Genomic DNA, 24,957 nt, shown 5'->3' with positions numbered 1-24,957 from the left:
TTATTTTACCTAGATAATTATTTGTACAGTATCTCAACTTTGATGTCTATTTCAGACCTTATGGCATTTTTCAAGGATAATCATAGAGCATTAAAAGGGGAGAAAACCACTATAAACCTGGCCATGTGGAGAAGTACAGCCAGCCAGATTGAGGAACAACTTACCAGTTTGGTCAGGTCCATGAGGGATACAGTTTATCCTGTGTCGGTGAGTTAAGTTTGAGCATCTTAGCAATACAATATGTTTTATACTGCTGTCAACATTCCACACGGAAAGAGCTACTTAATCAATTATATAGTGCATTTGGAAAGTATTCAGACCCATTGACTTTTTCTAAACATTTTGTTACATTACAGCCTTATTCTAAAAATGATTAAATGAATGCTTTTCCTCATCAATCAACACACAATACCCCATAATGACAAAGCGAAAACAGGTTTCTAGAAATTTGTGCACATTTGTTTATCATAAACAGAAATACCTTATTTACATAAATATTCAGACCCTTTGCTAAGAGACTCAAAATGTATCTCAGGTGCATCCTGTTTCCATTGATCATCCTTGAAATGTTTCTACAAATTGATTGGAGTCCACCTGTGGTAACTTCAATTAATTGGAAAGGTACACACCTGTACCTGCACCTGTAAGGTCCCACAGTGCATGTCAGAGCAAAAACCAAGCCATGAGGTTTGTCAGTAGAGCTACAAGATAGGATTGTGTCAAGGCACAGATCTGGGGAAGGGTACCAACAAATTGCTGCAGCATTGAAGGTCCCCGAGAACACAGTGGCCTCCATCATTCGTAAATGGAAGAAGTGTGGAACCACCAAGACTCTTCCTAGAGCTGGCTGCCCAGCCAAACTGAGCAATCGGGAGAGAAGGGCTGACCACTCTGACAGAGCTCTAGAGTTCCTCTGTGGAGATGGGAGAACCTTCCAGGACAACCATCTCTGCAGGACTCCACCATTCACGCCTTTATAGTAGAGTGGCTAGACTGAAACCACTCTTCAGTAAAATGCACATGACAGCTCGCTTGGAGTTTGCCAAAAGGCACCTAAAGACTCTCAGACCATGAGAAACAAGATTCTCTGGTCTGATGAAACCAAGATTGAACTCTTTGGTCTAAATGCTAAGTGCATGGTGTTGGCAGCATCATGCTGTGGGGATGTTTTTCAGAGGTAGGGACTGGGAGACTAGTCAGGAACGAGGGAAAGATGAACGGAACAAAATACAGAGAGATCCTTCATGAAAACCTGCTTCAGAGCGCTCAGGACCTCAGACTGGGTCGACGGTTCACCTTCTAATAGGGCAACGACCCTAAACACACGGCCAAGAAAGCGCAGGAGTGACTTTGGGACAAGTCTTAATGGTCTTGAGTGGTCTAGCCAAAGCCCAGACTTGAATCCGACCAAACAGCTCTGGAGAGACCTGAAAATAGCTGTGCAGCGACTCTCACAAGACAACCTGACAGAGCTTGAGAGGATTTTCAGAGAAGAATGGGAGAAACTCCCCAAATACAGGTGTGCCAAGCTTGTAGTATCAAATCCAAGAAGGCTCGAGACAGTAATCGCTGCCAAAGGTATTTCAACAAAGTACTGAGTAAAGGGTCTGAATACTTATGTAAATGTGCTAAGTTTTTTTTATATATACTTTTGCAGAAATTTCCAAAAACCTGTTTTTGCTTTGTCATTATGGGGTATTGTGTGTAGACTGATGAGAGGAAAAAATACTTAATCAATTTTAGAATAAGGCTGTAACGTAACAAAATGTGGGGAAAAAATCAAGGGGTCTGAATATTTTCCGAATGCACTGTATAACCATTAATCAGATTGCCCCAGATACCAGACTTAGGTGAGTGATAATTCAGTTCTGGAATGTTGTCATTGATGAGACTGAATCTAAAAATCTATTGACATCCAGAATTGACTTTGTTTAGATGACCTGCGTGTGTCATAGTTTCAGAACAAGAAACACATCTTCAAAAGGCACAGTATTTATTTTTTTTATATTGTTTTTCACCTTTATTTAACCAGGTAGGCAAGTTGAGAACAAGTTCTCATTTACAATTGCGACCTGGCCAAGATAAAGCAAAGCAGTTTGACAGATACAACGACACAGAGTTACACATGGAGTAAAACAAACATACAGTCAATAATACAGTATAAACAAGTCTATATACAATGTGAGCAAATGAGGTGAGAAGGGAGGTAAAGGCAAAAAAGGCCATGGTGGCAAAGTAAATACAATATAGCAAGTAAAACACTGGAATGGTAGTTTTGCAATGGAAGAATGTGCAAAGTAGACATAAAAATAATGGGGTGCAATGGAAGGAAGAATGGGGTGCAAAGGAGAAAAATAAATAAATAAATTAAATACAGTTGGGAAAGAGGTAGTTGTTTGGGCTAAATTATAGGTGGGCTATGTACAAGTGCAGTAATCTGTAAGATGCTCTGACAGTTGGTGCTTAAAGCTAGTGAGGGAGATAAGTGTTTCCAGTTTCAGAGATTTTTGTAGTTCGTTCCAGTCATTAGCAGCAGAGAACTGGAAGGAGAGGCGGCCAAAGAAATAATTGGTTTTGGGGGTGACCAGAGAGATATACCTGCTGGAGCGTGTGCTACAGGTGGGAGATGCTATGGTGACCAGCGAGCTGAGATAAGGGGGGACTTTACCTAGCAGGGTCTTGTAGATGACATGGAGCCAGTGGGTTTGGCGACGAGTATGAAGCGAGGGCCAGCCAACGAGAGCGTACAGGTCGCAATGGTGGGTAGTATATGGGGCTTTGGTGACAAAACGGATTGCACTGTGATAGACTGCATCCAATTTGTTGAGTAGGGTATTGGAGGCTATTTTGTAAATGACATCGCCAAAGTCGAGGATTGGTAGGATGGTCAGTTTTACAAGGGTATGTTTGGCAGCATGAGTGAAGGATGCTTTGTTGCGAAATAGGAAGTCAATTCTAGATTTAACTTTGGATTGGAGATGTTTGATATGGGTCTGGAAGGAGAGTTTACAGTCTAACCAGACACCTAAGTATTTGTAGTTGTCCACGTATTCTAAGTCAGAGCCGTCCAGAGTAGTGATGTTGGACAGGCGGGTAGGTGCAGGTAGCGATCGGTTGAAGAGCATGGATTTAGTTTTACTTGTATTTAAGAGCAATTGGAGGCCACGGAAGGAGAGTTTTATGGCGTTGAAGCTTGCCTGGAGGGTTGTTAACACAGTGTCCAAAGAAGGGCCGGAAGTATACAGAATGGTGTCGTCTGCGTAGAGGTGGATCAGGGACTCACCAGCAGCAAGAGCGACCTCATTGATGTATACAGAGAAGAGAGTCGGTCCAAGAATTGAACCCTGTGGCACCCCCGTAGAGACTGCCAGAGGTCCGGACAGCAGACCCTCCGATTTGACACACTGAACTCTATCAGAGAAGTAGTTGATGAACCAGGCGAGGCAATCATTTGAGAAACCAAGGCTGTCGAGTCTGCCGATGAGGATGTGGTGGTTGACAGAATCGAAAGCCTTGGCCAGATCAATGAATACGGCTGCACAGTAATGTTTCTTATCGATGGCGGTTAAGATATCGTTTAGGACCTTGAGCGTGGCTGAGGTGCACCCATGACCAGCTCTGAAACCAGATTGCATAGCAGAGAAGGTATGGTTAGATTCGAAATGATCGGTAATCTGTTTGTTGACTTGCCTTTCGAAGACCTTAGAAAGGCATGGTAGGATAGATATAGGTCTGTAGCAGTTTGGGTCAAGAGTGTCCCCCCCTTTGAAGAGGGGGATGACCGCAGCTGCTTTCCAATCTTTGGGAATCTCAGACGACACGAAAGAGAGGTCGAACAGGCTAGTAATAGGGGTGGCAACAATTTCGGCAGATCATTTTAGAAAGAAAGGGTCCAGATTGTCTAGCCCGGCTGATTTGTAGGGGTCCAGATTTTTCAGCTCTTTCAGAACATCAGCTGAATGGATTTGGGAGAAGGAGAAATGGGGAAGGCTTGGGCGAGTTGCTGTTGGGGGTGCAGTGCTGTTGACCGGGGTAGGAGTAGCCAGGTGGAAAGCATGGCCAGCCGTAGAAAAATGCTTATTGAAATTCTCAATTATGGTGGATTTATCAGTGGTGACAGTGTTTCCTATCTTCAGTGCAGTGGGCAGCTGGGAGGAGGTGTTCTTATTCTCCATGGACTTTACAGTGTCCCCGAACCTTTTTGAGTTAGTGTTGCAGGAAGCAAATTTCTGCTTGAAAAAGCTAGCCTTGGCTTTTCTAACTGCCTGTGTATAACGGTTTCTAGCTTCCCTGAATAGCTGCATATCACGGGGGCTGTTCGATGCTAATGCAGAACGCCATAGGATGTTTTTGTGTTGGTTAAGGGCAGTCAGGTCTGGGGAGAACCAAGGGCTATATCTGTTCCTGGTTCTAAATTTCTTGAATGGGGCATGTTTATTTAAGATGGTTAGGAAGGCATTTAAAAAACATATCCAGGCATCCTCTACTGACGGGATGAGATCAATATCCTTCCAGGATACCCCGGCCAGGTCGATTAGAAAGGCCTGCTCGCTGAAGTGTTTCAGGGAGCGTTTTACAGTGATGAGTGGAGGTCGTTTGACCGCTGACCCATTACGGATGCAGGCAATGAGGCAGTGATCGCTGAGATATTGGTTGAAGACAGCAGAGGTGTATTTAGAGGGGAAGTTGGTTAGGATGATATCTATGAGGGTGCCCGTGTTTAAGGCTTTGGGGGGGTACCTGGTAGGTTCATTGATAATTTGAGTGAGATTGAGGGCATCAAGTTTAGATTGTAGGATGGCTGGGGTGTTAAGCATGTTCCAATTTAGGTCACCTAGCAGCACGAGCTCTGAAGATAGATGGGGGGCAATCAGTTCACATATGGTGTCCAGAGCACAGCTGGGGGCAGAGGGTGGTCTATAGCAGGCGGCAACGGTGAGAGACTTGTTTTTAGAGAGGTGGATTTTTAGAAGTAGAAGTTCAAATTGTTTGGGTACAGACCTGGATAGTAGGACAGAACTCTGCAGGCTATCTTTGCAGTAGATTGCAACACCGCCCCCTTTGGCAGTTCTATCTTGTCTGAAAATGTTGTAATTTGGAATTAAAATTTCAGAATTTTTGGTGGTCTTCCTAAGCCAGGATTCAGACACAGCTAGAACATCCGGGTTGGCAGAGTGTGCTAAAGCAGTGAATAGAACAAACTTAGGGAGGAGGCTTCTAATTTTAACATGCATGAAACCAAGGCTATTACGGTTACAGAAGTCATCAAAAGAGAGCGCCTGGAGAATAGGAGTGGAGCTATGTATTCATTGGGAGTGGTACATGCATTCACATGGTCTTGATTCTGTCCACAAAAATGAAACGCTAACTATCTGTTAATGACACTATCATACAGAACCACAATTGTCTGTCTCAAGCTTCACATCTCACCAGGGCCATGATGACCTGGATGAGACTGCAGGATCGAGACAAAGGTAAGAATCTCTGGATTAACTGTGTAATGTTAACTAAATTTAGTCATTCATAAATTAGCTAAAGTTGTTTAAATGGACAATTCTGTGAATTGTCTTGGGCACGTTTTTAATTGAAAATGCCTGTTATCTAGATAGGTAGCTCATGGTTAATTAGTTAGTTAGCAACATTAGCCTGGCTAGATGGCTAATAGCAGTCTATTTGCATAGCCATTTAAATGCATGAGAAATTCATAAAAACCAAGTTTCTTTCTTTGGCTTTTATAAACCAACAGTCTAGCTTGGTAGCAAACTTGGGGAAGCTATGGCTAGGCATTCTTGTTCATGTTTGTTTGTGTCTGTGGGTGAGGGGTGGGTAGCCTACTTCAAGTACTACTTGATTTGTAGCTACCCTAGCTAGCTGGATTATTTTAATCTGGATTTTTTTTGTTTTCAGAGATGGACTGATTCATCCTCTCGAGTCAAGAGTGTGTTTACTGCGGGAACATATTGTTTGCTGTATGGGCATGGTTATGTAATCTTTATTTATGAATTGATGGTGGAAAAATGATTGTAACCATTTCTGTGTTTGACCACTAGGTTTTATGGGTATTATGACTCATACTGTGGTAGACCAATGCATTATGGTGCGTTCAAGACAACTGGGAACTCCGAAAAATACAAGTTGAAATCATGACGTCAGTGATCTTCAGGTCAGAAAGTCGGAGCTCTAGAAAGAGGCCAGAGTTCTCAAGTTGGAATTCCGAGTTGAATGACTGTTCAAAATGATTTTTCCCAGTCATTGCTAGTTTTTTTTCCTGCAAGTTCCCAGTTGTCTTGAACACACTGAAGTTGGAAGTCTGAGATTTCTGAGTGCCCAGTTGTTTTGAATGTGGCATTAGCAGTTGGGTCTGTATATAAACCCTGGCTTGCTGTTGCTATGTATTGGACAATGAGAGAGGCTTTGAAAGCACCGGTTAGCCATATTGGCACTCCTCAGAAGAAGCAGTCCTTCATAGGAATTAATTGAATTCTACAGTATTTTAATTAAATAGTTCAAGGACAAAATGACATGTATGTAACTCAGAAAATATAATTTAAAAGTATGCATTAAGGTGTCTGTAATAGAATAAACATGGCAAAACAAATGTAGATAATTAATTAATTAATTTCTATAGCTTCCATTTTTTACAATGGTGGTGGAGTGACAAGATGGTCTGGTCTGCTCAGCTAGTTAATTGACTATACAGCATATGAAACAGGGGGGGAAAAAGCGAGTGAGATGTTTTGCTTGCTCTTCCATCTCTAGTGACGCTACGGGATGTGTTCGAGAGCATCCCATCTGCGCAGTGCTGCGCAAGAGTTTGACATCATAAACGATCTCTGTTTGCATTGTGCAGTGTTATAAGTTGTAGGTTTAAGGCAGCCCCACATCCCTTTCACTTCTTGTAAGAAAACTGCATATTGCACTACACTCAGGTGAGTATGTCCGAAACCAAGCCACCACTTTGCATTTAGGAAAGTGACATCTGCTGTGCTTTAGAATGACTTATAGTTCCAGAAGTAAGATTGCAACTTTTAAGGCTTTGGGGCCAATAAGGGGGACTCTGAAATTAAATTGACATGTCAGTGAAGATCTTTGTCTGAATGAAAATTATTCTAACAGAATTGTAAAAATATATATAAATCAGTAAATTAACATTGCTTTTTGTATTATAATTATTTTTGTTTGACTTGTCTCTCAGAACTTTTAACGTTGCTCAGATTGTCTGGGTAAAAAAAACAACAAGAAGACTAATACTTTTTTCAAAGCTGTAACTCAATGTGACTGATTTTCACATTATTTGCTTAGCTTGTAAACATTGCAACATGAGCAAAGGAGCAAATTCCACTTTTCTGGTGGTGCTGTCAGCTTTGAATGTCCTAAACAATCAATAAATCAAAGTCAAAGAAAAGAGGAACATTGTTACTTTTGTTAGTTATTTTGGTGGTAAATAAACATTCCTCTGTAGCCTATTTTATATCCATATTAATCATTTCATTTGGATATTTGATTGGAGCAAAATGTGATTGGAGATACAGTTACTCCAAAAGGTTTACTCCAAAAAGTCACTCCACTGTTATACACAACCATTGCTGTGGACCATATGTTATTACAATGGATCATCTTTGCACACAAAATGACTTTACAACAGACTATTTTTGTATCAAAAAATGCATTTTTGCAAGTCTCTAAAATAGTCTTAGTTGATTAGCACATCATAGGTGCCATTTGAGGATGCAAACAGGCTTTTGAGGCAACAGGTACAATAGGATGCAAACAGCTGTGGTTCAGAGTAACCTAGCCTTTGATCATGACTCTCAGTTCCATACGTTACACATAAGTCATTGGACGAAGGCGTCTTCTGTGCGTGGGGGGGGGGGTTAAGATCCCAGACGCTCGGTCTGAAACTCAACATGCATCGCATTTGGTACGGTTTTGGAAGCATAAGGACATTATCTTTCATATCAGTGAGAAATCATTTTCAAAAAATGAAAGGTTAAATTGAATTTAATTAATTAATTAAACACACCTTGATAGGGTTAGTTTTCCCACATGGCCATATCTCAATGTTACAGCGCTTGTTTATGTAAAACAGACTGAAGACGAGGCGACCACCTAATTTATCTATCTAGCATGCTCCGAACACCCAGTAGTGGAAAAAGTACTAAATTATTTTACTTAAAAGTTGAGTAAAAATTACTCAAGAAAAAGTGAAAATACAGGGGGTACCGGTACAGAATCAATGTGCGGTTAGTCGAGGCAATATAATAATAAATAATAATATATGCCATTTAGCAGACGCTTTTATCCAAAGCGACTTACAGTCATGTGTGCATACATTCTACGTATGGGTGGTCCCGGGGATCGAACCCACTACCCTGGCGTTACATGTAGGTAGTTATTAAAGTGACTATGCATAGATAATAACAGAGTGGGTAGCCATTTGATTAGATGTTCAGGAGTCTTATGGCTTGGGGGTTCAAGCTGTTTAGAAGCCTCTTGGACCTAGACTTGGCGCTCCGATAACGCTTGCCATGCGGTAGCAGAGAGAACAGTCTATGACTATAGGGTGGCTGGAGTCTTTGACAATTTTTAGGGCCTTCCTCTGACACTGCCTGGTATAGAGGTCCTGGATGGCAGGGAGCTTGGCCCCAGTGATGTACTGGGCCGTATACACTACCCTTTGTAGTGCCTTGCGGTCTGAGACCGAGCAGTTGCCATACCAGGCAGTGATGCAATGAGTCAGGATGCTCTCGATGGTGCAGCTGTAGAACCTTTTGAGGATCTGAGGACCCATGCCAAATCTTTTCAGTCTCCTGAGGGGGAATAGGTTTTGTCGTGCCCTCTTCATAACTGTCTTGGTGTGCTTGGACCATGTTAGTTTGTTGGTGACGTGGACACCAAGGAAGCTCTCAACCTGGTCAACTACTGCCCCGTCGATGAGAATGGGGGCATGCTCGGTCCTCCTTTTTCTGTAGTCCACAATCATCTCCTTTGTCTTGATCACATTGAGGGAGAGGTTGGTGTCCTGGCACCACACAGCCAGGTCTCTGACCTCCTCCCTATAGGCTGTCTCGTTGTTGTCGGTGATCAGGTTGTGTCATCGGCAAACTTAATGATGGTGTTGGCGTCGTGCCTGGCCGTGCAGTCATGAGTGAACAGGAGGGGACTGAGCACACACCCCTGAGGGGCCCCCGTGTTGAGGATCAGTGTGACGGATGTGTTGTTACCTACCCTTACCACCTGGGGGGCGGCCCGTCAGGAATTCCACGATCCAGTTGCAGAGGGAGGTGTTTAGTCCCAGGTTCATAGCTTAGTGATGAGCTTTGAGGGCACTATGGTGTTGAACGCTGAGCTGTAGTCAATGAATAGCATTCTAACATGGGTGTTCCTTTTGCCCAGGTGGGAAAGGGTAGTGTGGAGTGCAATAGTGATGCAAATCGGAGTGGGTCTGGGATAATGGTGTTTTTGTGAGCCATGACCAGTCTTTCAAAGCACTTCATGGCTACAGACGTGAGTGCTATGGGTCGGTAGTCATTTAGGCAGGTTACCTTAGTGTTCTTGGCCACAGGGACTATGGTGTTCTGCTTGAAACATGTTGGTATTAGACTCAGACAGGGAGAGGTCAAGAATGTCAGTGAAGACATTTGCTAGTTGGTCAGCGCATGCTCGGAGTACACAAAGTAATTTAGCTCATATGGTAGGCTTGTGTCACTGGGCAGCTCTTGGCTGTACTTCCCTTTGTTGTCTGTAATAGTTTGCAAGCCCTGCCACATCCGACAAGCGCCAGAACCGGTATAGTACAATTCGATCTTAGTCCTGTATTGACTCTTTGCCTGTTTGATGGTTCGTTCGGGCATAGCGTGATTTCTTATAAGCTTCAGGGTTAGCGTTCCACTCCTTGAAAGCGGCAGCTCTACCCTTTAGCTCAGTGCGGATGTTGCCTGTAAACCATGGCTTCATTTACAGATATAATTTACAAACAAAGCATTTGTGTTTAGTGAGTCTGTCAGATCAGAGACAGTCGGGATGACCAGGATGTTCTCTTGATAAGTGTGTAAATTGGACCATTTTCCTGTCCTGCTAAGAATTCAAAATGAAAATGTATGGAGTAAAAAGTACATTATTTTCTTTAGGAATGTTGTAAAGTACAAGTTGTCAAAAATATAAATAGTAAAGCATAGAAAAAAACTACTTAAGTAGTACTTTAAAGTATTTTTACTTAAGTACTTTACACCACTGCGAACGCCTGTGTGTAAGCATAACTTGGAAAGTGTAGTTTTGTTGGATGAAGGCACCCCATAGCTGTATTGATCTGTGCAAAACTGCTACAGTAAGTTTTTATTTTATTTGAATGATTCTTTCTCGCTGATGAAAGATCAGGGTCATATGTTTCGAAATCCGTATTGCAAGCTATGATTATTGACGTTTCTAAACATTAAATCACAGCGTCAGGATTGTAGTTCACAAGGCAGTCATGGGTGACGCTAATGGCTGAGAACTGTGGGGAGAAGGCAGAATGCTGCCTAAAATTTGAGAGCTAAAAGTATCTTAACCTTTAACATACACGTATTAGTCGGAACTTGGAAACTGACATTTCCGACTTGCCAACTGGTTGTATTTATACAGGTCATATTTTTTTGTACAACATTTTACACACATAAAAATGGCATAAAAGCCATAAAACACAGAATATTACATTGAAGTTTGTTAAAAAGTACATGTTGTTAAAACCAATAGAAACAACCATGAATAAGCGTACTTTTTCTTGTAAAACATCCCATCTTTAAAAGCCATTTAAAATGTGAACAAATGATAACAAAAATAAAACATTTAAGACATGAAAACATGTTAAAAAAAGTGACAGGAACAGGGTGAGTCCTTATCAATCTTGCCTCCTCCTGCTCTTCCGACTCAATCACCGTCCTGTCCTTAGGGGCCCAGAGGAGACCCCTCCCCTAGGCGCATCGCTGTCAGGCCGCGGCCGCCGGGACCTTGGGTGTTTTGGGTGACGCTTCGCCTGGGGTCGAGGCCCCCTTTCTTTCTTACCACCCCAGGGCTTCCGTGGCTACCGTGGCCACTTCCTGGGGGGTGGTCTCTACTTGTTTAGCTACCAGCAGGTTGCGGGAGGACCACAGTGCATCCTTCAGACACGTGTAGTTATACAGGTGCCACGTTCAAACAGTTTGCAAGTCGGAAATTTCGGAGTTTCATAGTTTCCACTAACACTTGAATGCACCATTAGACTTTTCCATGTTCTTATTGCCACTGGTTATCCATTATGCAAATGCTTAACATTTCATACTTTAAAATTTGCAGGGCTCTACAGTGCGACCATTTTACTCGCATATTCAACTAAATGTGTGCGAACTGCAAAAGTAAAATATGAGCACATGTACGAGTTGCGGTTTATACCTGCTGTTTGTTTTATAATCATGTATGTCCCGCCTACTTCCGGGTTCAAGTCCTGTACTGTTTTTGAAGTCCTGTACTGCTTTTGAATGGGCTTTCGGCTTATATAATCAAATTCTTGAAAATGGGGTCATTTAAGAAATGTTAAATAATATTTGTATTCATGTATTCATTTACCTTTAACCAATGCCTTTTATGAAGGTTTTTGAAGATGAAAAAAAAAACGCAATCAGGTAGAAGAAAATATAATAAGAAGAATTGTACATACCTTAAAGGACAACGTTTTCATGAATGTGTTAATAAGCAAAGATGTATTTATTTTTTATAACTAAACCAAGAGACCACAGCCTATCGTTTCAAATGGGAACAATTGAGCCATTGTGGGCAGAAAAGTAAAGTATTGGCGCCTTCTAGCACATATTTGCATATTTCCGTAAGGTAACACCTACTCTGAAGTGCGCGTGTGCACTAACTCAATTCGCCTTTGCACTCCTTAAAACAACGCAAAAAAATATGTTTTACTTTGGCAAAGGGTAAAGTCTACAAAACTTAGTCCACTCTGGTTCACAAAACTAAAATCAGTTACTAACAAACTATATTGAGATCAAATGTTTCATCGATGAGAAAGATTGCATAATGTCGGTAAAAATCCATCTCGTAGTGAGTGGAAACGCAAAGCGGATGCTTCATATTGATACATCCGGTAAGATATATGTCTCGTTGTTCTATCTGTGATTAAGCTTGAACTCCATTAAAAAATCATTACGGGCCTTGAACAAGGAAGTAAGCAGGACTTGCCGTATTCAACGCGCAGCTCAACGAGCCAATCGTAGCCGAGTTCAAGCTTGTTTAGCTGAACGCGCCAATCATAACCTAGTTACAGTCTGGAACCGCGAGCCTTTGAGACGAGTACCTTGAGTGCGCCCGTTTTGGCTCGCTACTGTAAAGGAGAATGAAGAGCATCCAATTGAATTTTAGGCGACAATGTCAACGGGATCCAGGGGAGGCCGGGTCCGAGTCTGTCAGTGATCTTGTCGGTATTGATTTTGCTGAGCCACCAGCAACACAAGATGAAGTTTCGGGCAGCAGCAGCCTTAACACTGGCGTTGCCCCCGCTTCGCCAACCACTGCCAGTGGGAAACAATACAAATACAACGCACAGTGGGAGAAAACTTTCCCGTGGTTGCATTTTGAAGGAAATGTTATGTTTTGCAAATATTGTAAGGCCGAACCACAACTTGCAGGCAAGCTTTCTTCGTTTGTGGTGGGGAATCCTCACTTGAAGAAGGATACTGTTAAAAAGCACAACGCGTCGAAAAAGCACATTGAGTGCAGAGATATCCACATCATCAAGAGTACCAACGAATACCCGGTGACAGTTCAATCGGCTCTGAGGAGGCAGGTGAGGATTTCGGAAGATAAGAGAAGAAAATTATAAAATAAATATAGCATGCTTGATTAGAAAATGTCGACCAATGATGGCGTTCTGGGACCGGTGTGGTGACATATGCCCAATACAACTTGGAACTCGAAAAAAAAAGTCAACTCATGACATCAGTTATCTTCAGGTTGTAAAGTCGGAGCTCTAGAAAGATGTCCGTGTTACCGAATTGGAATTCGGATTTGGAATTACAGTTAAAAATAATTCCCAGTCGGGGCTCGTTTCCCCCCAGTTGTCTTAATCGTGGCAATAGCTCGGTCTTGTTCCCAGACGTTACATGCACCAACCAATGGTTGCGTATGTAAAAGTTGTGCTTCCGTCCCTCTCCTCGCCCATACCTGGGCTCGAACCAGGGACCCTCTGCACACACAGACAGTCATCCCTGAAACATCGTTACCCATCGCTCCACAAAAGCCGCAGCCCTTGCAGAGCAAGGGGAACAACTAAACGTACAGCGTCATCGACTGACAAATTGCAATAAGATATGTGGTTCGCTGATACATAAAATACTTATCCAGCCCTTGTAAGATATGGCATGCGTAAGCAACGCCTGGGCAGAGGGAACGCGCCCATGTTAGCTAAAAACCGGAAAGGATTTTTTTTACGCGTGCCGCGCCAACCACTTATGAAGTCGGACGTTACGAGTTTCCTAGTTCCGACTCTTACACGTGAATGCTGCATTAGGCGAACGAGCCATTACAGAATTAGTGCCTATAAAAACGCTCCGTTACCATTGATTGCAAAGGGTTGTCACTAGTTAACACAGCCACAAAGTCATAAACCCATTTTATTCCTACAATGTATTTTCTTAATCTGATTTTAAACCTAACCTTAACCCACAAATCGTATGCCTAACCTCAAATTAATAGCAAAAAACGACTTTTAGTTTATAGACAATTTTGACTTTGGCTGCGCGATCAAGTGGGTGGGTGAAAAGTGATTGCATTCGTTTTGGAACAGGGCTGCCTCCCGGGCGTGAGTCAGGCGTCCCGCTCTGGTCAACGGCGAGTTCGGCTCAAAATGTACGTGTGGTCATGACAGCTGCCACCTCTCACGCATTTGACCGTGAGACCACGCATTTGACCCTCTTCTCTCACGGCACACCTCGATGTCACGCATTGAAAAGTACTGCATTAATTTGTCTAATTAGTCCATTGTATAGTCCGCGCGTTAACTGATCAACCGTGCTCCAAATCGTCTTGAAATCAGAGCATCTGCGCCTGCAATTTAACATCACGAGCGGAATCTGTCATTGTCTTGTCTTGCCACAGCACTGTGAACCATATCTAGCGGTTAAAATGATGTTAGGGATCAAGGGGTTTGGATGCATGTTTTAAAGAAACGCCCCTTGAGATTAGAGTGGCGATGAATGGAGAGAGAACATAATCTGCTGAGTTTATAAAACTGTGAAAAGACCTGCATGGCAGTGCTGTTTTATGTACAATGTTGTCCACAAATGAGTTGCTCCTGTCCCTTTTGACAGCATGTACTAAAATCGATTTAAAACCACACTGTTTGTGTGAAACAACAGATTGTGAAACAAAAACTGTCAATTTGATTCTACAGGGATGACAATGAATATAACACTAATTTGGTTAGAGTGTCTGGAGATTTGATCTTTTTACTTTATTTAGTCTGATCAGTAGAACCATTCTCATTCTTAACAATGGGCTACAATATAGAGTAATTACTGTGCTTTTCAGAAAGAACACTACTGTTATTCCCCGCAGTTATTTTAGTATTCCACTTCCCAGTTCTACCCGTGTAATCACATATTTGAAATAGGATATGTCTACTTGTCTTTAAAAATGAATTATATTAGGCTATACATTATTGCTGCCATTCAAACAAATAAGCATTTGATATTAAATGCTCCAGCAATCAAATGTTATTTGGGATTTTAGTATTGTGCACATGCTAGGCAGAGGTGACAAGGGGACTCACTACTACTAAGCACATCATATTTTGTCTAGTTGGCATAAACCACCTGAATATTGATATTCATTTGATTTTTAGGGGAGATTGTGATTTTTGAGAAGTGATTGTTCAAACAACCAGCACTTGGATCAGGGGTGGCCAACCCTTCTGGAGAGAAAGCAGGATTTTCTTCTAGCCCTATTATTAAAGAGCGAGTTCACCTTAATTACAAAATACTAAAGCATTCTCAGGACAATGAGACTGCAATCTATGATTTGGTTAACCACTGCCATCAACCATTAATATTACAATTTCCTGTGCAGAGCCTTGGTTCACTGTTTCTAGCGTTTGCCTGTCTCCCGATCTCATTTAATTACTGTCTGAATAAAGTGTCAAAACACCCCAGAAATAGGGCCACTTTTTTTAATTAGCATTCTTTAAATGTTATCCCCCAAAAATCTCAGTGACAAAATCGTTGCATTTTGAGTTTATTTTCATTTAATTTCCAAAGCATCCTGAATACACGTGACCTGTAAGAAAGGAAAAAAAACTGGTCATAGGCCTAAACCATGTCAAAATACGTAGAATTGCAGGAAATTAGATTTAAAACAGTACAATTTTCACGGGGAAAGACCCCCAGTCCCCAATCTAGGGGTTGTGCCAGGTGGCAATGTATTTTCAAATAGCTAATCTCACTCCAAACGTTCTTCAAAAGTTGGCAGCCCTGTAATGAGTAGGATTCTGTGTTTTCACCTGCAAAAGTGATTGCTTTGATAAAAATGCTTCATCTGCCTTTTATGGAAAAGCGATGTATATTCCTGAACGATAGACCATGCAGCCCTGTTGACAACATGACCGGAGCAGCTCGGATTACAGTTCGATTTGAGAAGAGCACTCCTCCTTCACTACTTTCCCCCATTCACCTCACAGGCCATAGACCGGTTCACCTCGGTTCAGCTTAATCCTTAATCGAACACTGCTATTGCAAAGAGTGCTCCGTAAGCCACGCCCCATTGGGCAGAGCTAGGCATGTTGCTTGTGAACTGGGACACATTTTATTACTGAGATAGGCCTCTTATTTGAATGGTTCTGTGTAGTTCATCTAATATATTTCAGACCATGTGTTTTGCAGTTAATTTTGTCTATGACTTAATAAGTCAAATATCTTTGAGTAGCAAACAGGGAAACAAGTCCCAGACACTTCTCAATAGAAACTGTTCTGCCTAAGGGGGGCGCTGTTTACCTGAATTCTTTGGATTATCTAGTGACCACCATTCCTCCTGAATAAATTTAGCTCGTTCACAAGAGACCTGATATTAAATTCACATTATTGTAATTAACCCTTGTCATAGACACACTTTGTACTTTTCACAACAAAAAAAAGACTGCCATTGTGAATTCATTGTACAGTGGGGCAAAAAAGTATTTAGTCAGCCACCAATTGTGCAAGGTCTCCCACTTAAAAAGATGAGAGGCCTGTAATTTTCATCATAGGTACACTTCAACTATGACAGACAAAATGAGAGAAAACAAATCCAGAAAATCACATTGTAGGATTTTTAATGAATTCATTTGCAAATTATGGTGGATAATAAGTATTTGGTCAATAACAAAAGTGTATCTCAATACTTTGTTATATACCCTTTGTTGGCAATGACAGAGGTCAAATGTTTTCTGTAACTCTTCACAAGGTTTTCACACACTGTTGCTGGTATTTTGGCCCATTCCTCCATTCAGATCTCCTCCAGAGCAGTGATGTTTTGGGGCTGTTGCTGGGCAACACAGACTTTCAACTCCCTCCAAAGATTTTCTATGGGGTTGAGATCTGGAGACTGGCTAGGCCACTCCATGACCTTGAAATGCTTCTTACGAAGCCACTCCTTCGTTGCCCGGGCAGTGTGTTTGGGATCATTGTCATGCTGAAAGACCCAGCCACGTTTCATCTTCAATGCCCTTGCTGATGGTAAGCTTTGTTACTTTGGTCCCAGCTCTCTGCAGGTCATTCACTAGGTCCCCCAGTGTGGTTCTGGGATTTTTGCTTACCGTTCTTGTGATCATTTTGACTCCACGGGGTGAGATCTTGCGTGGAGCCCCAGATCGAGGGAGATTATCAGTGGTCTTGTATGTCTTCCAATTCCTAATAATTGCTCCCACAGTTGATTTCTTCAAACCAAGCTGCTTACCTATTGCAGATTCAGTCTTCCCAGCCTGGTGCAGGTCTACAATTTTGTTTCTGGTGTCCTTTGACAGCTCTTTAGTCAGGGCCATAGTGGAGTTTAGAGTGTGACTGTTTGAGGTTGTGGACAGGTGTCTTTTTTATACTGATAACAAGTTCAAACAGGTGCCATTAATACAGGTAACAGTGTGGAGTGGGCCTCCCGGGTGGCGCAGTGGTTAAGGGTGCTGTACTGCAGCGCCAGCTGTGCCATCAGAGTCCCTGGGTTCGCGCCCAGGCTCTGTCCTAACCGTCCGCGACCGGGAGGTCCATTGGTCCATTGGCCTAGCGTCGTCCAGGTTAGGGAGGGCTTGGTCGGTAGGGATGTCCTTATCTCATCGCGTACCAGCGGGCCCTAACCAAGGTTGGTGTTCCCTCCGACACATTGGTGCGGCTGGCTTCCGGGTTTGATGCGCGCTGTGTTAAGAAGCAGTGCGGCTTGGTTGGGTTGTGTATCGGAGGACGCATGACTTTCAACCTTCGTCTCTCCCGAGCCCGTACGGGAGTTGCAGCGATGAGACAAGATAGTAGCTACTACAACAAATTGGATACCACGAAATTGGGGAGAAAAAGGGGTAAAAAAACACCAGTGTGGAGTGGAGGACAGAGCCTCTTAAAGAAGAAGTTACAGGTCTGTGAAAGCCAGAAATCTTGCTTGTTTGTAGTTGACCAAATACTTATTTTCCACCATAATTTGCAAATAAATTCATTAAAAATCCTACAATGTGATTTTCTGGATCTTTTCTCTCTCATTTTGTCTGTCATAGTTGAAGTGTACCTATGATGAAAATTACAGGCCTCTCTCATCTTTAAGTGGGAGAACTTGCACAATTGGTGGCTGACTAAATACCTTTTTGCCCCACTGTATGTTTTGTACAGTCTGATTTGGACATTTTGTTCTCTGTTGTAGAGCAAGTAAAATAAAGACTTACGTAAACTGGAAGCGTGACTAATAGTTTACTGGAGGTTGAGATCTCTTTATGTCAGAGATGTGCCTTGAGGGGTCCACATACCTCCCATCTGAAACAGTTCGGAAGAGTTTGTGTGTGTTTGTCTAAGCCCCTTTATCTGTGATAGGTTAACAATAGGGATTATTCAATGAGTCTTTGTCATTCAACGATAGATGACTAGTTTTCATGCACATTTCATTGAGAAATACTGCAAACATCTTAGATGTAAAATTGCATGACTTTTTTTGCCTGACTATGACTGATTTTCTTGAGTTATTTTAGATCAATTCTGAGGAAGTGTATACTGGCTACGGCATCTCAAAATGGACAAACAGTACTATTGCTGTTTTTTTCCCCCTTGTTTTTCAAGCTACGGTCTTTTTAAGGGAGTGTGCAAGCACACTCGTTCGGTTCAGCTAGGAGCCAGCCGAACTGAAGCATGCCGACACCTTTACCCAGTCTGTTTGGGGGAGGGGTTAAGTGAACAACTTACATTAATTAGTGAGTGCACACATTTTCATACGGGTCCCCCGTGAGAATCAGACCCACAACCCTGCCGTTGCAAGTACCATGCTCTACCAAGTGAGCCACACGGGACTGCACAGATGCTAGACCGTGGAATCACAGTTGACTTGTAGTATTTTTTGATACTTTAAGTATTTATTTTATTGACAAGTTGTGTTGAACACAGGGTGTACATGTGTCCACTGTCCACAAAGTATCTCACTCACTGCCTCATCAGCTGGGAGCTAATGCATCTTCAACTACCAGCACTTAAGGAATTAGTCCCCTTGGTTAACCCCAACAAAGGCTAAATACTAGGCCTAAATGGCAACAAAAACCCTTCCAATTGTTACATGACTGTTCAGAATCTGTAGAATATAAAGAGTTGTAGCGATGAGACAAGATAGTAATTACTAACAATCGGATAGCACGAAAAAGGGGGTAAAATGTATTTTAAAAATAAACAAGGATAGAGCAACAGTCTGTTTTCTGGTCAGTATTAAATCACGGTCATATGTGACCAGCAGGCTCAGACAATATCCATAGCTAGGCTATAGTGGATAGCCAGATTTAAAACACTTCAAGACCCTATGGGTCAGATGGCTTTTCATAAAGATGTCATGGTAAGTAAAGAAATCCATGTTTCTGTGTGTGTGGGGGGGGGGGACTGAAGCAGTGGGTGCAGTAACAGGCAGATAGAGGGGGGGGGGCCAGGCACGTCCAGGTGTAGGCCAGGGTGCCCTTAGCTGTTGTCCTGGGAGATGGAGAAATGGAAAAGAGGGGTTAGTGATGGCTTTTTCAACATACTTATTAGGTCATAGAACAAATTGACTGCAATATACTTGACTCAGATATTTACATTTAAGTCATTTAGCAGACGCTCTTATCCAGAGCGACTTACAAATTGGTGTATTCACCTTATGACATCCAGTGGAACAGCCACTTTACAATAGTGCATCTAAATATTTTAAGGGGGGGTGGGTGAGAAGGATTACTTTATCCTATCCTAGGTATTCCTTAAAGAGGTGGGGTTTCAGGTGTCTCCGGAAGGTGGTGATTGTATTAGCATAACTACACAGAACCACCGCAGACCCATTATAAAATGAGATTCTATCTCCGTATGATATCCCCTTACTAAAATGTGTCCAAGTGCACGAACAACATGCCTTGCTCCGCCCTCTGGGGTGGTGCTTACAGAGCATTCTTTGCAATCTGCACTCGTAACTTGTACTAGGGTCTCGAGTTATATCACCACACAGACTGGGATCAGAAATCGGCTCTGGCATTTCTAACACACCAGCCCCCGTTGAGGCTCCCACTACGGCCAATGTTATTCCCCCTCTACACCGGCGTTCTTTGTTTGTGGTGAATCTTAACCTGAAGACGGACACTGTTGCAAAGCACATTGAGTGCAGGGATTCATTCATACCAGAACGCAGGATATTTTGTAGGGTACAAATAAACTACAAACTGTTAAGTATCATCAGTGGATAGCCAGATTTAAAGCACTGGAACTAACCCCTTTCTCCATTTTTAACAGAACAACTTTCCGGCGTCACATTTTACCTCGCCTCTCAAGATGACGACTCCTCAGTATGACCTGTCAAACACGCTCCCTCCCCACACACTGACCCGGCTGGCACGGGAGTGGCTGGCAGAGGACACACCAAACTTTGACCCTGCAGGGCTGTGTGTGGGATCACATGAGGTCGAGGCCAGGTTGCTGTGCAAAACGCCGTGCAGCGTGCTGGCGGGCAGGCCTTTCTTCACTGCGGTCTTCACTGAGCTCAGCTGCACTGTGGAATGGGCACACAAAGAGGGAGCACAGCTGGGTAAGAGGCCAACTTATGAGCCTGGTCAAAAAACATGCGGGAGGGTTTCGAGAATACACAGATACCTCACAAACGTGATGACAATACACCTCAACTCTGATCACACTGCCAAATTCATTTGGAGAAGGTAATGGGGAAACAAGCTTTGAGTTTGGCATTCACAAAATTCCATTGGAATAGATTCCAACTGATTACAATTTAACCATTAAATACAGTTCACTCACATGATGTTTGTAATTTTAGGTAAACTCTACTTTGACCTCACCTCCACCAGGTCCGGATGCAGTGGCCCAGACTGCTGTGGTCAGAGGCCCAGCAAGGTGCGTCCTCCTCGGGGAGAGACCGGCCCTCAACTGCCTGGCCCGGGCCTCGGGGATAGCCACCCGCTGCTCCCAGCTACAGAGCGTCGCCAGGGAGGCAGGCTGGCATGGCCATGTGGCTGGCACGCGTAAAACCACCCCTGGGTTCCGGCTGGTGGAGAAGTATGCCATGCTGGTGGGCGGCGTGTCCATGCACAGACAGGACCTGAGTGGGATGGTGATGCTGAAAGACAATCATATATGGGCATCAGGGAGCATCACACAGGTGGGCAGGGGTGGATGTCTCAAACTGTACATTTGACATCAACCTATACTAGGATGTGGTTGTCGATTCCTCTAATCCTTTTACAAATGCATGAAAATCAGAGTGCAAGAATACATGTAAGTCTTTCATATTCCAAGATGTACCATTTAGATCTGGCATTTTTCTCATATGAGAGCTGAAGTTTTCCCCTCTGTGCATTTTGAATAGAGATTCATTTTGGCATTCTGATAGAGAACTGACTTGATGTAATACCTACCTGTGGGTCTTCCAGGCGGTGAAGGACGCCCGCTCGGTGTGTGGCTTCAGCAGTAAGATCGAGGTGGAGTGCGGCAGCCGGGAGGAGGGCAGTGAGGCGGCCACGGCAGGCGCCGACATCGTCATGCTGGACAACTTTAAGCCACAGGTGAGACTGATGAAGGACGTCCCAAAGACACGAGGGAAGTAAATGTAGAAGAGGTAGAGACGTACTGGAGGGTTTGCGATAAAGCAGAATACATATTTCCGTTGGACATTCATGTACTATCAGTGAAGTAACATTCTTCTTCCTCCTGTATGTCAGTGCTGTGCATTTAATTCAATCTCTTCTTTCCTACACGGTCTCTTCCCGCACTCGTCCCTCCCGGCCTCTATTCCTCTTCTGTCCTTTCCCCTCTCAGGAACTCCACGCGGCAGCCCAGCTTCTGAAGGAGGAGTTCCCGTCTGTGCTAATCGAGGCCAGTGGAGGGGTGACCCCAGACTCCCTGCCCCAGTATCTCTCCCCCCATGTGGACATCATCTCTCTGGGCTGCATCACCCAGGGCTGCCCCGTGGTAGACTTCTCCCTCAAGGTTCAAAAGCCGGTTGCCTTTCCAATAATTTTCGAATCACAGTAACTGTGGCAATTCAGGATTTTTGTTAATAAAGTGAAAATAAAAAGCAACGGTCAATTTCCTCACTTTTGATCCTGGAGATGATCAAGAGAAGAAATCAAATCCAGGAATGTTACATGAGATTTAAAACTGACAGTCAGAGATGGTGACTGTATCATTTCTATGATGCGTACAACTAATTTAGAAATCATTATTAAAACTGTGAAGTAAGACTGTTCCCTCAGTTTCTTTTGTCCCAAAGTGATCATTATCTATTATATGGAATATACTTTAGAATCCCAAATCTTTATGATCCACTGGAAGAAAAGATGACAAATGAGTAACTAAGTCCCTATACTATTAAACCTTCATATGGATTACAACACACTGCACTTCTTCCACTAAAAGTGCCATCACCTGTTAAATGAATAAACCAGTTATCAGTATTCAAAACACTTAAGTTAAACATGCATAAAATGGCCATCTTTGAATTTACATTATATAGGCCTAATAATGCCATGCCCAAACCGCGTCTGCATGCTCCATCGTGAGCAAAATGATTTTGTCCCCCCACACCAAACGTGATCACGACAAGCAGGTTGAAATATCAAAACAAACACAGAACCAATTATATTAATTTGGGGACAGGTCGAAAAGCATTAAACATTTATGACAATTTAGGTAGCTAGCTTGCTGTTGCTAGATGTGTTCAGTTTAGTAGTGAGCTTGTGCTAGATGTGGCTAGTTAACATAGCTTGCTAACCTAGCCAATGAGGTGTGTGTGTGTGTGAAAGAAATAATCATGTTTGAAGGAGTGTGAGTGTGTATGTCAGAAACATAGTAATAGAAATGGTAGATACTACTGTACCCCTGATAATTTGGTCAGATAACCGTGTGTGTGTCTGTGTGTACAGTAGGTGACATGTTCATGATAGCTATCTAATAACTATAGTTATGCTAGGTGATGGTTTGGCTTATCATGTTCATGTCTATGTAGAAGAAGACTGTAGGAGGAAGTGGAGAGGACTCAGGGACAGGTATCAGAGAGAGAGAAGGGCAGAGAAAGAGAAGAGGTCTAGGTCAGCAACTTCAGGCCAGCAACCTTGGCGCTTCTGCTACATTCTTTCTTTTCTGGATCCATTTATTGTGCCTATGGCAACGAGTGGCAATTTTACAGCCAGACCCTCTATTACGTCATCCACAAGTGTTGTCGCCACCGGTGCATCAAGACCCTCAACGTCACCTACAACGTTGACATCATCCACAAGTTTGACCTCCACCGGTGCAGAGAGGTCTACAACGTCTACATCATTCACAAGTATGACCTCCACCGGTGCAGAGAGGTCTACAACGTCTACATCATTCACAAGTATGACCACCACCGGTGCAGAGAGGTCTACAACGTCTACATCATTCACAAGTTTGACCTCCACCGGTGCAGAGAGGTCTACAACGTCTACATCATTCACAAGTATGACCACCACCGGTGCAGCCATGGGAGATGATGAAATGGAGGAAGCACCTCTGGATCTAGGACCACCTGAGATGATTATGAACCTCACAGAAGTGACCACCGAGGACCTCGTTGAACAGGATGTGGCCGGGGAGACAAACGAAGAGGAACAGCGTCACACCAGGCGTCATCGGAGGCACCAGCCCCCAGATCCACTCAACTCTTTTCAGCAGAGGCTCCTCCAAGCCGTCGAGAGGGATGCAGCCCAACCTGATGCTCACAGGAAGGAGGATGAAGAGACCCTCTTTACCATGAGCCTGGTGCCAATACTGAAGAGGCTGCCTCAGCAAAGAAAAGCAACAGTCGAGGTTAAAATGTATCATGTATTGCTTTTCTAAGCCAAGTTCAATGGTACATTTTAATTATTTTTTTTACATCACAGGTAGTGTCATAAGTGTTGCGACAGTAAAGTAAAGTAGGTCATTTTTACAGTATACTCATGTAGGCTAATTGGTATTTCAGATCAAAGTATTAATATGAGGCAAATGTATAGCCGTTGTTTCTGGGTTAGAAAATATCCTAAAACAGTTTGCCGTCTAAAACATTTGCCTGTCATATTCATCTTTTGATCTGAAATACAAATTCCATGAGTAAACAGCAAGTATTACCAACTTTACCACACTGTTCCTATATTTATGACACTATACAAGCAGTATTTAGTTAACATAAATCTCACCTTTTATGGTGTCATATTATGTTAAGCTTGTATGTGTTGTTTTTCTCTTCCCTTCCAGAGATGGAGTCCATTTAGCCGACCAGCTCACAGGAAGGACAGGAAAAGGAGAGGAGTTGCCGGGGCCGACCAGCTCACAGGAAGGACAGGAAGAGGAGAGGAGTTGCCGGGGCCGACCAGCTCACAGGAAGGACAGGAAGAGGAGAGGAGTTGCCGGGGCCGACCAGCTCACAGGAAGGACAGGAAGAGGGGAGGAGTTGCCGGGGCCGTCCAGCTCACAGGAAGGACAGGAAGAGGAGAGGAGTTGCCCGGGCCGACCAGCTCACAGGAATGACAGGAAGAGGAGTTGTCTGGTTGTTGTTTTGACCTCCCTCAGTGTACCTTTCTTTTCACACACGTCAGTTCCGTTTAAATTCAGTCAATTCATAAAGTCATTTGTTTCTAAAGTCTTAGGATAGCATTCATTATTAGTGTTCCGTACATTTCTGAATTGAAACTCATATACCGGAGAATTCACAGATGCACTTGTTGGTCTCTTAAGAGACTAAAGGTGAATATATTTATTTTATTTAAAACCACTTGAAAACCAGGGTGTTGAAACGTTTTGTGAAGTTATGTTCCATCGACCGGTCCGTGACGTCCAGGGGCCATTTGTTTGTTTAGCTGTGTTATGGGTACATATTTTCTTTTTTTCCAGAAACAGACACACACACACACCTCTCCTCCACTCCTCTCTGAAACCTCAGATCTCCAGTGTCCTGTCCTCTCGCTCTTTATGGCCATGTCTGAGGTTCCCCTACTACGTCTAGGCTTTATGAGTAGTCCCTGTATCTGTCTGCAGTTGTGCCAAAGATACATGCTCTTGTTGTTCTCTTACAGATTACAGGCTACACATTCAGCCAACTTGACACAACTGTGGGAAGCATTGGTGAGCTTGTCTAGTAAACAGTTAATATTGTCGATCACCAGATTTGATTTATTTATTATGGCAATTTTCTCTCCCTACAATTTGACGTTTGCACTGCACCCAATCCTATAGCGGAACAGAAGATCAGCAATCTGTTCACTAGCGC

At 43.1% G+C, this 24,957-nt stretch overlaps 1 protein-coding gene across 4 annotated transcripts; it reads left to right on the top strand.

Moving 5' to 3' along the window:
- Positions 1 to 113: 113 nt before the first annotated feature.
- LOC124015273 (nicotinate-nucleotide pyrophosphorylase [carboxylating]-like) lies at positions 114 to 21,931 on the top strand. Of its 4 annotated transcripts, none has more exons than XM_046330393.1 (5): positions 114 to 207; positions 19,974 to 20,265; positions 20,540 to 20,850; positions 21,122 to 21,253; positions 21,507 to 21,931. In XM_046330393.1, exons 1-5 carry the CDS (start codon positions 124 to 126, stop codon positions 21,720 to 21,722), a joined length of 1,035 nt encoding a protein of 344 aa, XP_046186349.1. In that variant the 5' UTR covers positions 114 to 123; the 3' UTR covers positions 21,723 to 21,931. The 4 variants fall into 4 exon arrangements, with proteins under 4 accessions (XP_046186349.1, XP_046186350.1, XP_046186351.1 ...); XM_046330394.1 differs by lacking the exon at positions 114 to 207 and adding an exon at positions 6,190 to 6,929; XM_046330395.1 differs by lacking the exon at positions 114 to 207 and adding an exon at positions 11,969 to 12,109.
- The last annotated feature ends 3,026 nt before the right edge of the window (positions 21,932 to 24,957 follow it).

This window comes from Oncorhynchus gorbuscha, linkage group LG26 (assembly GCF_021184085.1).
Source record: "Oncorhynchus gorbuscha isolate QuinsamMale2020 ecotype Even-year linkage group LG26, OgorEven_v1.0, whole genome shotgun sequence".
Lineage (NCBI taxonomy): Eukaryota > Metazoa > Chordata > Actinopteri > Salmoniformes > Salmonidae > Oncorhynchus > Oncorhynchus gorbuscha.
The sequence above is the reverse complement of the archived record's forward strand: the minus strand, read 5'-3'. Positions and strand labels throughout refer to the sequence as shown.

What these genes read in the sequence shown, in the direction of transcription:
- LOC124015273 (XM_046330392.1), top strand. Translation starts at nt 12,359, where the DNA reads ATGAAGAGCATCCAATTGAATTTTAGGCGACAATGTCAACGGGATCCA. An exon ending in AATCGGCTCTGAGGAGGCAG is followed by an intron (nt 12,809 to 19,973) that starts GTGAGGATTTCG and finishes CATTTTTAACAG; the next exon opens with AACAACTTTCCGGCGTCACA. An exon ending in CAAAGAGGGAGCACAGCTGG is followed by an intron (nt 20,266 to 20,539) that starts GTAAGAGGCCAA and finishes CACCTCCACCAG; the next exon opens with GTCCGGATGCAGTGGCCCAG.